The following is a 13,060-nucleotide window of genomic DNA, read 5'->3' as shown; positions in this document are numbered from 1 at the left end:
CACAAAGAGAGACTTAAAAAATGAACCAATGCACAAAGCCTTTTTAAAGAGGTACAGGTGAAACTCGAAAAATTAGAATATGGTGGAAAAGTTTATTTACTTCAGTAATTCCACTTAAAAGGTGAAACTACGGTAATATATGAGATAGACTCATGACATGCAAAGCGAGTACATATGTACTGAGTACATATAAATGCTTCTATTTCTTAGAGGTCCAATATTGCTCCATTTGCAGTCCTTGTTTTGCGGATTTCATTTAATATTCTAATTTTCTGAGATTGTTAATTTGGGGTTTTCATCAGCTGTACTCCATGATCAACACAATTATAACAAATAAAGGCTTGACATATCTCGCTTTGCATGTCATGAGTCTATCTCATATATTAGTTTCACCTTTTAAGCTGAATTACTGAAATAAATGAACTTTTCCACGATATTCTAATTTTTTGAGTTTCACCTGTACTTTCGAATAAAACAAAAAAAAAATATGATTGATTTTATTGAGGGTATGTTCCATGAAGATGTCAGTGTCAAAAATAAAAAAGGAGGAAAAGGTGGGGAAAGTATATGTGACGCAGCAGCAAACACCTTACTTTAAGGAAGAAGTGGATTCATTAGAGTGCAACTACAGAATGGCCCAAGGAAAGGAGGAATGTTGTTTAAAAGATTTCATGCGTCACAAAATCCTATAGCACTGGCAGGGGCCCTGATCACTGCTTCAGGTAGTGCTTGCAGATTGAAAACGACCTGATTCAAAATATGAGTTTATATGAATCATGTTAAATTGCAGTATTTCTGAAAGGACCTACTGCTCCAGGATAACACACTCCAACATGGGCACCTACTGGTCCAGGATAACACACACCTACAGGAGCACCTATAGCTCCAGGGCAACACACGCCTACAGGAGCACCTATGGCTCTGGGAATACACACACCAACAGGGGCACCTACTCCTCCTACACAGGGTTCCCCCCCAAAGCCAAAACCTCCTATAGATGGGCCACCTACCCCAGGATGGCAACCCACAACCCCCAGGCCACCTGCAATCCTAGGTCCAAATCCAGCTCCAAATGGGATGACACCAGGTGGTCTATAACCCCCAGACAGGTAGCCTCCATCTGGGCAACCTCCTCCTATACTCCCAGTGGCATGCCCCTTGCTGGCTGATGCTTGTGCACTTCCTGAGCTAAAGCCTGCACCTGGGCCACAGTCTACCCCTATGCCAGCTCTTCCTCCTGTTGTGGGACTGTCAACGCCTACAGGAGAACTTGGTTTACAAGCAGATGGAGACACATTCTGGGAGCTGTATTGTGTTCCCGAGTAGAGTTCTGCATCTGCAGAGGCATGTCCTGCATCTACATGACTATCTACAGTCCTTAGGTGGTTTCCAGCACTTCTGGAGCTCCTTTTGTAGCTCCCATGGCCTCCTGCATTATAACCTCCACGATGTCCTTCACTGTGTCCTCCACCGTATCCACCACCTGTAGGACCATGTGCACCTGAAGAAGTAAATCCAGCAGAGCCCTCTGTGTAGGGTGGCTTGAAAACATCTGCAAGGAGGAAATATTCAGAAGTGAGATTGGAACTGACCCAGCCAGAAAGAGACCTGATTATCCCCTTATCTTTGCAGCATTGTTGTTGCTGAGTTGCCATGAGGTGAAAACTGTTTGAACCAGATGAGTGCAATGACCTGAAAATCAATAGTTTTCTAAACACAGTTCAGATCACTTTCAACTCAGGTGGGAGTTTAACACAGAGACATGACACCTTCAGTGTTGGCACAATCATTCATTAGCTATCTAAGTGGCCAATACTGGACAAAGTTAATGTGGGAATCAGTTCTAACTCTATGATCCATCAGACCAAAGAGCAAAAGTGGTTAATGAGGTGGGCTATCTTCCCAGCAGGTGGGCTGTTGCTGCTTACTGGCAGAGGGAACGTGGTAGGGAGGTTGGTGCAGTGCAAACACACTGGCAGAACAAATTCAGATGCACTACACTGACCTCACTGTCACCTCAGCCCATCCCCTCTCCCTCCCAGGAAGCAATAATGACCCGCCTTCTGGAAAGCTACTGTTACAGCTCTGCCCAACCCAACGAATCACTTCTGCCAAAGAGTGCACCATATTGAGATTCCTCGGGACGATAAAGGGAATAGTCTGGTTGATTGCTAGAAATTATTTGGGAAATGCCAAAGCTGGGAAGTCTAGCCAGTGAAGCATAAAAATGGCTGGGGTTCAGCAGATCTAAGCAGGAGCACAAAGCAAGAACCTGGAGAAGGAGTGAAGTTACACACACACACACACACACACACACACACACACAGAGAGAGAAAAGTTGCCATGAGGTGAAAACTGCATTGGAAATCTCCCTAGCATTCTCTCTTTCTCTCTGTGCAGAAAAGTTATAAAGGCAGCAGACATGAAAAAGGAAACAACAAGAGCATGTAGTAGGGTGCCCAAGCCCAGCACAACCTCATTGGTTTTACTCACCTATAGCAACAGGATTTCCTCTGACTATCCTGTTGCGGAAAAAAGAAAATGCACAATTGCTGTTAGTTTACCTTGATTATGGCTTTGAAGCAGAATCCACCCAGGCAATTCTGCTGCACATGCCTTTTGCAAATGCAGGGTGGGATACAACATCCCTTCATTTCAATGGAGAGCACACAGTGCATCAAGATCTTATTTGAAAAGTACCAGTTTCTATACAATCAGACAAGTTCAGTCTTAATTAAAATCACTTATTGCTTATCTAAGGTCACGCTAGCCCAGTTGATGGTCATCTTAATCTACCAGATTGCCCCATTATGGTTTCCTGTTTCGATGCCTGTGTTTTGCAGAAATGTTTGCGCTCGGAACGGCAAGACCATCTCCAAAACTGGAAACAGCATGGATGGAATTCAGTGTTGCACTATGGTGAGTGTCCCATTAACACAAGCATTGTAGCTTGCCAGGCAGAACAATCACACCTTTACCTCTACCATGCACTTTTCCGGGGATGGGGCTTCTCCCAGCCACACCAAGGCCATTTGGGGGCATGTGAGGGAGCATGGAGGGAGGAGGGAGAATGAAACCCCATTGCACAAGTGGAAGCTCATTTTGCTTAAGCAACGCCTGCACCATGTCTCCTGTTCCTGTCCCTGCATAACATTTGATGATGGAAAATGCATTATGTGACATCATCTCGTTGTGCATTGACTTACCTAACCAGCAGCTAATGGAGAACTATACAGTGGTACCTCGGTTTATGAACTTAATCCGTTCCGGAAGTCTGTTCTTAAACCAAAACCATTCTTAAACTGAAGCGTGCTTTCCCTAATGAGGCCTTCTGCCACCGGTGCCCTTCCACTGTTCGGATTCCATTCTTAGAGAAAGGTAAAGCTCTCAAACCAGGACAATATTTCCGGTTTTGCGGAGTTTGTAAACCGAATAGTTCTTAAACTGAGGTACAGTGGTACCTCAGGTTACAGACGCTTCAGGTTACAGATTCCGCTAACCCAGAAATAGTACCTTGGGTTAAGAACTTTGCTTCAGGATGAGAACAGAAATTGCGTGGCGGCAACATGTTGGCAGCAGCAGGCCCCATTAAAGTGGTACTTCAGATTAAGAACAGTTTCAGGTTAAGAATGGACCTCCAGAATGAATTAAGTTCTTAACCCGAGGTACCACTGTAGCACTGTATTAAGGTGTGTGTTTTCTCTAGGACTGTTAGTGAAAGTGTGTTGAAACAGCATTGAGGTGCTAGACTATAGGAGTACCTTTGGTCCCTAATTAAGTCTCCTACCCTCAGACGCACTGTCTCAGGATGAGTGTTGAGGTAAGGGCACAGGTCAGCTGCTGGTCTTCTAAATGTGGAATGCGGGGGAATTGCTCTTCACTTCAGACAGCAAAATGCCTTGGGCCTGCTCTGTTCATAGGTGTGTCTTCTGTGGATAAGTCCCGTGTTCCAAGAAGGGCAGCCTGGCATGTGGAACGCCCTCCCACCAGATGTCAAAGAGAACAACAACTACCAGACTTTTAGAAGACATCTGAAGGCAGCCCTGTTTAGGGAAGCTTTTAATGTTTGATGTATTACAGTATATTAATATTTTTTTTGGAAGCCGCCCAGAGTGGCTGGGGAAGCCCAGCCAGATGGAGGGGGTATAAATAATAAAATATTATCATTATCATTATCATTATCATTATCATTATCATTATCATTATCATCATTATTGCCAGAGGGTCTACAAAAGTCATCAGCACAGCTTCAAATCAGGGTTGCCAACTTGAATAAAATATTGGGGGGGGCAAGTAAGCCCCTCCCCACATAATTGATCACATGACGGGGTACACGGACTCCATTTGAATGGCAATGCCCATCAACTCCGGGAAAGGGCTGGCCCCTAGGACTTGGCTCCTATACTTCAGATCAGCCTGGATCCAGCTGCTGGCCAGGAACAGAGTCTTTCTCATTCACAATTTGGAATGAGTTGCTAACAGAGATCTGTGTGGACACTTCCCTAGTTGGCCTTCACTGGCAGGCAAAAATGTTTTCAGCTCCATGTCTTCATGGCTGACTCAGGAGCAGATGGCACGGTGGGGCGATGCCATTCATCTGGTCGTCCTTTAGCTGAGTCACAGCTGCATACTAGGATGAAGACAGGGTGGAAGCTGTGAGGTCAGTACAGTGCAAATGCACCAGCAGGACCACTGGATTGGCTCCACTAGCATGTTTGCACCACATCAGCTTTGTCAACTCCTCACCTCTACTTCGCCATCCAAGACTGCAGCAATGACTCAACCACACATCTTGAGGACCACTGATGAATTTTGCTTATAGCAAAGTTGCTCTTTAATGAAATCGGAGTCAAATCAAAAATAAATAAAGGAGGCTAAAATAAATCTCGGTGCATTTAACTAACTATGTTTAGCATGTTTGCATGTGTGCCCATATATTTTTGTATAATTCGCAGTTACCTGTACTCCTCCCCTTCCAGGAGTGTCTTATATGTAGTAATCTCAATATCCAGAGCCAACTTGGTGTTCAGAAGTTCATGATAGTCCCTCAGCAAGCCAGCTAGGTCATCCTTGGCCTTCTGCAGGGCTGTCTGCAGCTCAATGTGCTTATCTCGAGCATCCTTAAGAGCACCATCTCCACGGTGCTCAACATCACAAATGGCTGATTGCAAAATATCAACCTGTCAAGCAAAGCAAAACAAAACAAAACAAAAATCTGAACTGATTTAAGGGGAAATTCAGTAAGATTATGTGGTCACTAGGGATTGGTGATTTCGCTTTCTCTCCATTTCTCATTTTTCTACCGTTCAGAACCATTCACAAAAATGTTAAGTTCTGATTGGAGGGAAAGGATCAAAACCATGAAAGAAGCCACCCATTTAAATCCAGGCAATTCAAAGATGTGGGAGCAGAGTGGCCAAGACAAAAGAAGAAGAAGAAGAAGAAAGGGCTGGATTTTCCCCACCCTGCAAATGACTTAGATTACTTATTTTGGAAGCCATCTTGGAGGCCTGTTGTCATATTTTAAATTCTTAGCTATCAGTAGCAGCACCTGTGGTGGGATGGAACTGACCTCCTGACAATAGTATCAGAGCTGTTTGCCTGGGCAGGGCTGGGGTGGGGCAGCAGTGAGGTCAAAGTCACATGGTTGCACTGGTGAGAAGACTGGATTGGTGGTGGCATTCCTGATGGTGCAGCTACACAGTGCTGGCCTTCCTGACACCCACCCCACTTCATCCAGGGCATAAGCTTTGCTCCACCATTTGCTTTGCTTCTGATATTGATATTGATACTGATATTGAAACAATGGCAAATAAAATCTCCAGTCAGATTTTGCAGCTCAGAAGAGAGGAAAGAGAAGCAGGTCAAACTGATGAAAGAAGCTAGCATCCCCCCCCCAAGTTTCTGTGCTCAGAAAGAACTTCAAGGGGGAAACGTTCTTCAACACTGAAGTTCTCAAGAAATAGTAAGGTGTTTTGGTTTAGTCTGTTGTCACTTGTAGATATGGTATGGTTGACCATCTGCTCCCAAATAAAGACACAGCAAGTGACAAATTCTCTCCTACCTGCTTTTTAATAGCATCATTCTCAGACTGCAACTTATTGACCAGCCTGGTCAGATCTGCAATCTCGTGCTGGTTTATCTTCAGATTGTCTGAGTATTTCCCTCTTTGCTCCTGGAGCTCTTGGAACTGGTACCCAGAAAAGAGAAGGATGTTAATAAGAGAATTGTCACCAAGTGAAATCTGAAACCTCCTCCTTGGGTGAAACACGTGAAGGATGGCTGAGGTTCAGTAAGGTCTACCAAAATTTTCTGGTGAAGGGAATCTGCATATATGTAGATTGTTATTAGCTATTTACCATTCTTAAAAATAAATCGAATTCCACTTATAACAAAACATATATACGGTACATCTCAAATTATAAGAACAGTATAGAAGCAATATATATAATAATAATTGGAGGAAATATAAATTATAACTAACAACCATGTCCGTCCATGTTTATAAAACAATGAAATCACACAATACTGCCAAAAAACAATCACATCTACAGTGGTACCTCGGGTTACATGCGCTTCAGGTTACATATGCTTCAGGTTACAGACTCCGCTAACCCAGAAATATTACCTCGAGTTAAGAACTTTGCTTCAGGATGAGAACAGAAATCGTGCAGCAGCGGCAGTGGGAGGCCCCATTAGCTAAAGTGGTGCTTCAGGTTAAGAACAGTTTCAGGTTAAGAACAGACCTCCGGAACGAATTAAGTACTTAACCTGAGGTACCACTGTACACTGGTTACCAGCTTGCTCCCCCCCACAAAAGAATCACTACGAATGAGATTTGGATGTTTCTCCTGAGCAAAATATGAAAATAATTTTGAGGAAAGTTTTAAGGTTGCTTTTTCTTTTAAAAGGCTACTTCTTTTAAAAAAGCACTACTTCACAGTAGTGGGATGGAGGGCTCCCCCAACTTCAAAATTGGAGTGCACTTGCAGTACGTTTGGTTCATTACCACCTTTTAATCCCTCTACATTATCAATATATGCACACTGAAAAATTGTGACCAAAAATGCAATCTTGATGACATATTAAGTATAATCAGGGCTTTCTTTCAGTTGGAACTCACCGGAACTCAGTTCTGGCACCTGTCAAGTGGGCACCATTGCCATTCAAAGAGGACGAGGGAGATGTTCGTGGTGAGTTCTAACACCTCTATTCTAGAAAAATAGTACTGAGTATAGTGTCTTGCTGATGTGCACATGCCCTCTTTCACGTTGGTTAAGACAAAAAGCAAAAAGGTTCTTTGACCCAGCCAGATACAGGACCCTGTACAGATTTCAGAAATAAAAGCTAGAACAATGAACTTCTGTAATGCATTGGTTCCACTTCAGAAACATGGTCAACCTAATTTGGAATACCATAAGTTTATATGCAATGCACCTCTGTCCTGGCTTACCCTGTTTTCATACAAAGCATTGACTTCTTCTTTGCTCCTCTGGGCGATGCTCTGATACCAGGCCTCAACATTTCTGATGATGCAGTCAACATCCAAGCCTCGATTGTTGTCCATTTGCAAGAGGATATTTGTGTCACAGACATGGCCATCCAACTGTGCTAATTCCTGCAATTCACAGAAAGTCTGCATGTGAACGAGAAATCAAGGAATCTAACACCTCTAGGTTTAGTTTCTAAAAAACGAAAGGGTTAAAGTAAATTGGCAGATGGCACCCACTATTCTAGAAGCTCTGACCTAATGAATATAGGCTCAACAGATATGAATTGCATAAGCACTCTGCATTGGACTCAAAGGTAGTGGTAGTAGTATTTGGGGGGGGGTATTTTAAAAAATGTGTTTTTATTCATTTTCCAATATCATTCCCATAGCAGCCTCATTATAACAATACCATCATAGTTCATGTTATGTTTGCTTCATGTTACGTTTTTTCAGGTTGCGTCCCGTGGCGACCCAGAAGTACTGGAAAGGGTTACTTCTGGGTTTTGCCGCTCGTGCATGTGCAGTAGTGCTAAATCACGCTTCACGCATGCGCACAAGCACCAAATCGCACAGCACACTTGCGCAGATATGGCGCTTCAGGTTGTGGGCTTTTCACATTGTGAACGGGACTCAGGAACAGATCCTGTTCGCAACCAGAGGTACCGCTGTACCAATTTTATCCAATTAATATAATTATTCAAATGTCAAATTATACAATTTAATCAAACTGTGTGCTAGATTTGATGCTTTTGTTCTTTCTGCATTCCAAAATCTTAATAATTCCTTATATAACAGCTACAATCTTGGGATTTCATTTGTGTTGCTACATTAGGTAATTTATAAAATTTCAAGTGAGGAACTCTAACTGCAATCCTTATTCTTTCCTGTGTGTGATGTTTTCCCATCCATATGTGGTGTTATATCTTTCATTCCTACGACTGTTGATGGTTCCTGTCATGCCCTGGGAGAAGCGGTTATCTCACAGTTTTCAGAAGTCACTGCATCACTTCGTCCTGTAATTTGGCTTCCAGTAAACAAACCGTCTTTGCCATTTTTCCAGCCTAGGAAGAAGTCTGAATCCAGACTGCAAATAGTTAATCCAAAAGCTTCTATTCTTGCAGCTGGTAGACTCCTTTCCTCCCTGCCACTGATTTATGGACAATTATCCTTATCTCAAAAATATTCCTTTGTGGATAACTGAGGTCACAGGTTCCCCAGCCCTGATCTAAAGGGTACTCACTTAGTTTCTATTTTGTCTGCACATATCAATCACCTCTGACACAACTATTCACCATTTCCATGGGACACTACCTTTCCACTGTGAGTAGTAATTCACCGAGGAGAATGCACTCTCATTCTTTACTTCAAACAAACCTCAGGCCTGTCTTCATAGCATAAAGGGCTATGAATTATGTTTACACATTCAGTCCATGAGTCTCTATATCTAAGACTGAATCATACTTACCTCCAAATAAACACATCTGCGGAATTCAAATTCCCGTCTCAGCAAATCCACTTTCCCCTCCAGTTCTGTCTTGCGTAGTGCGAGAGAGTCTACATCCTAAAGAAGATGGAACTGCTAATTAAACTTGAACAATTGCTGAGATAATAATGACAAGGCCAGCTGCAGGTTGGAAATGTTCAGAACAAGTAACTAAATATTCAGAACAGACAACTGCATATGCCGAACTGCAAGTCCATGAAGCAAGAAGATAAAGAAAGATGCTCTCTTTTATGACTGAAATACACATAAGCCTTCAAGAAACGACAGACCCAAGAATTAGAGTGGGAATAAATACACACCCACCTTGTTCATGGTGAATATTCTCAGGGTTCATGAATATTCAACAGGTATTTGATGCTTGGCAATCCAGAATAAACAGATGCAGTACATGTGGTGACCATTTTGCACAAGGGTTCCATTCCAGACCCCCACACGTGTCGGTGAAGGATACATAGGCTTGCCCTGCCCCCCATTCCACCCCGCCCACTTTTCAGGCCAATTCCAGGTCATGTACCAATCTGCATGTCAATCGGATGCACATCAAATGGCCACTGCCTGTAACTGGTAAGCACTAACAGTAAAAGCAATTGACAGTACCTGACACATAGCATTGATTATCTGACCATCTTTCATGGCAAACAAACAGAGCCTTTGTCATTATCTGAACAGACAGGCAGAAAGTAAACAGTATTTTAAAGAGTTTTTAAAATTTGCAAAAATATAGTTTCGGAGAGACCCTAATCTAGACTCAGGGGCCATTGCTTAGCAACATAGAGAGGCTAGGCCTGATGGCTCCATCTGACCAAAGACTTGGACCCAAAGGTTCTTACATGAGCAAAAAAAGCTTTTGCAAGGTTTTCCCTACAAATTGCTCTGATTTTTTCATCCTGCTGCAACCCTCTAACCCATACCCAATCCCTTGCAGGGTGTCCTCACCCTTGGGAACAGATTTTTCTGGGGGTGCAGGAGGTTGGGGAGGTAGAAAAGTCAGAAGCACCATTCTATGAAGAGTTCTGTTTGCTCTTGTCTGGATCCAACCCAAAGAGACTTGTGTGGAGAGGCTGGAGAAAGGCAGCTTAGGCCTCTGGAGCAATTTCCCATTTCCTGGCTTTTGGCCCTGACATCCTCAGGAAATAACTCTGGCCAGGTCAAAAGGTATCTGCAAGGTGCTGAGACTCATCTGGCAGATGGCATTCTGAGGGTGACACATAGGTGCCAACTCCCTGGGGCTCTGGTGCTCAAGCACCCACAAAATTCCCCATGGGTGCATGGCACCCATGGCCCTTGTCATCCATGGTTGCAGGACCAAGCTGACACTCCTGGGATGACGTGAGAGATTTCCTGCTCAGAGGGACACCTGCCACATGGGAAATGGCAAAGTTCAAGTCAAAGTGCAAGTCAAATTGCTGGCAGGGGCTCAGTGTTGCCCCCAGGACACTGATGTAAATAAATGAAGGACTTAATTTGCAGTGAGACTCTATGCTCCATATGAAAACCACTGAATCTGAACACAATTTTAAAACCTTACCTTCTTGAGTAGTACAAATTCATTTTCTGCTGTTGTACGCCTTTTGAATTCCTCTTCATATCTGTTGAAACATGAAGGGAGAGCTCTGTGCAACTCAAAATCACCTTTCTGTACCCCATATAGTAAGGTGCACAAGAGCCCTGTTCAGATGTTCAAAGATGTCCCTCCCATATTTAATAATAATAATAATAATAATAATAATAATAATAATAATAATAATATATGCATAAAATGCAAATTACTTGCACTTCAGTTCTTCTACCAGTTGTTGGATAGCAGCCTCTTCACTTGCTAGGTGTTGCCTTTCATTCAGTAAACAGTCTAGCTCCTTCTTCATGTTGCAAAGGAAACTTTCATAGAACGGTTCAAGGTTTTTCTTTGCCGGTGTGACATGCTCTTGCAGGAGGTTCCACTTTGTTTCAAGAACCTTGTTCTGCTGCTCTAGGGTTCGTACCTGTTTCAAAACAAAGAAACACCCAAATGATACCAAAATTAAGTCAATCGGAAAACAAACCAAAGAGAAAACCTACTTTCAGAACAGGCATTTAAATTGCTTTTTGTGTGTATTGCATTTAAAGAATAAAGGAACCCTGTTGGATTTGTCCAAAGAGCTATTTGACCAGCTCTGGGAAGTACAGAAGCAAAATATGAGCATTATAGCATTGCCCCATTGTTTTTTCCTCTTGATTCTGGAGGCAGAATATATAACATAGCGACTCTGTCAGTTGCTAGTGAAAACTTTATCCTTCATGAATTAGTCTAATCGCTTGAGATAACTCTCTTTTATAATTCATCTCAGCCTCTACAAATGTACATAATCACATGTGCATCCATGTGCACACAGTTCGATCCGATTGGTTGCTTGCATGATGATGCAGAGCCATTTTTAAAGTGATCCGAACTAAAAGTACCCATGTTGTGGGCCTGATTGGGCTTCTTATTTCGAGTTAAGTCCAAAACATTTGTCTTCTCACCTTATCAATGAAGCCAGCAAACTGGTTGTTGAGGTTCTTCATCTCTTCCCTCTCATGATTTCGTACGACATGTTCCTGTGGATCAACTCCCAGATGTAAAGGCTTCAGGAGCTTCTCGTTGATCCTGACTCCATGGATGCCATCCCCCCTGAAGTTAGAATATCCTGGGAAAGGCCCGTCACTTTCATCAGGGTCATAAATTCTGTAGCGGTAATGAATCACCCTGGGACCATTCCCCATGCTGCCATTGCCACCAAAAGATCCAGGACCATAGCCACCAAAAGATCCACGACCATAGCCACCAAAAGATCCAGGACCATAGCCACCATAAGAAATTATTCTGCCTCCGCCCAAGTTAGAAAGACTTTGGCTGCTGAAGCCACGGACCCCATATCCATTTCTGACTGGATAGCGTACAGAGGCGACATATGTCCTGTGCCCGCCTAGTCCACACACAGCAGACGCCGAACTGAATCCCCTTCCTCCCATGAAGGTCCTTGCAGCAGACATGTGATGAGTCATTGCAGCAAGCTGGGATAGGCTAGTTCCAAGAAAGCAGGTGCAGCAGAAGCAAAGCGGAGAGAGCAATCCTCTGGCACAATACCTGAAAGCCAACTCTTATATACAGCTGAGGAGCCGGCCTTGATTGGTCTAACATTTTAATTTTGGAACATGCATGGGTTTGGCCTGCCTCAGGCCCAGGAATGCCCTTCGATGTACAGAAAATAATAGTGAATGCAAACCTAAGAAATAATGAGAATTTTTAAAGGAATTGCTTTGTTTGCAAGCTTGGCTTGTAGGATATTACATTTGAGAATCATTTCCCACAAATGCATTAATTACACTTTAGACAGAAAATTATTTAAGGGAGTCTTCCTCTTTCGTTGACCACAGCCAATAACATTCTGCAGAGTTGCAAGTCAAGGCTGTGCTTTTACGATCTTAATTTTCTTGTTACTGTCCCTTTTTTCTTTGAGCAACAGATGGAACTCATGTTTGCTGCTTCTTTGCCATCCATCAAAAAATAGCTATCCTCAAACTTTGTTTATACAAAGGATAAATTTAAATGTGATTTACCACTCCTATTTGAATAAATGGAGACTTAATAAATGCACAGATGTGTCAAGTACTCAATAGAAATGCACATAGAACTGTGGACTAGGGAAAAGATGGATTCGTATGGCCCAGTTTTATTTACTAAGCTCTATTGATTTCAGTGGGACAAAAATGAGTGTCACAATGCGACTAAAGCAGCAATCTGTTCTTCTGTGAAAGTTCCATTATGCACAGCTTTGTGCCACTTATTTATTTAAGTAGAAGGAACGCAGGTATAACCAGCTTTCTTTCTTTGACTTAGGCCATATCTGCATTGTACATTTAAAGCAGTATTATACCATATAAGCAGCCATGGCTTTCTCCAAAGAATCCTGGGAACTATAATTTGTTAAAGGTGCTGAGAGTTGTTAGGAGTGGCCTATTCTCCCCATAGCAACTGGAATTCCCAGAGTTTCCTGGGTAGAGGATTGATTGTTAAACTTCCCCCAGACTTTCCCAGAGGGTGA

General features: G+C 42.9%; 1 protein-coding gene across 1 annotated transcript; it reads right to left on the bottom strand.

The window, feature by feature from the left end:
- Positions 1–218: 218 nt before the first annotated feature.
- Positions 219–12,154, bottom strand: LOC310697876 (keratin, type II cytoskeletal 4-like). The gene is made up of 9 exons (XM_083484489.1): positions 11,499–12,154; positions 10,767–10,978; positions 10,525–10,585; positions 8,958–9,053; positions 7,454–7,618; positions 6,065–6,190; positions 4,960–5,180; positions 2,494–2,522; positions 219–1,552 (listed from the first exon to the last, which is right to left on the bottom strand). Exons 1-9 carry the CDS (start codon positions 12,018–12,020, stop codon positions 780–782), a joined length of 2,205 nt encoding a protein of 734 aa, XP_083340615.1. The 5' UTR covers positions 12,021–12,154; the 3' UTR covers positions 219–779.
- Between the last annotated feature and the right edge of the window lie 906 nt (positions 12,155–13,060).

Source organism: Podarcis liolepis (genome assembly GCF_965112155.1).
Source record: "Podarcis liolepis genome assembly, chromosome: 2".
Taxonomy (NCBI): domain Eukaryota; kingdom Metazoa; phylum Chordata; class Lepidosauria; order Squamata; family Lacertidae; genus Podarcis; species Podarcis liolepis.
This window is presented reverse-complemented; position numbering and strand designations above follow the sequence as displayed.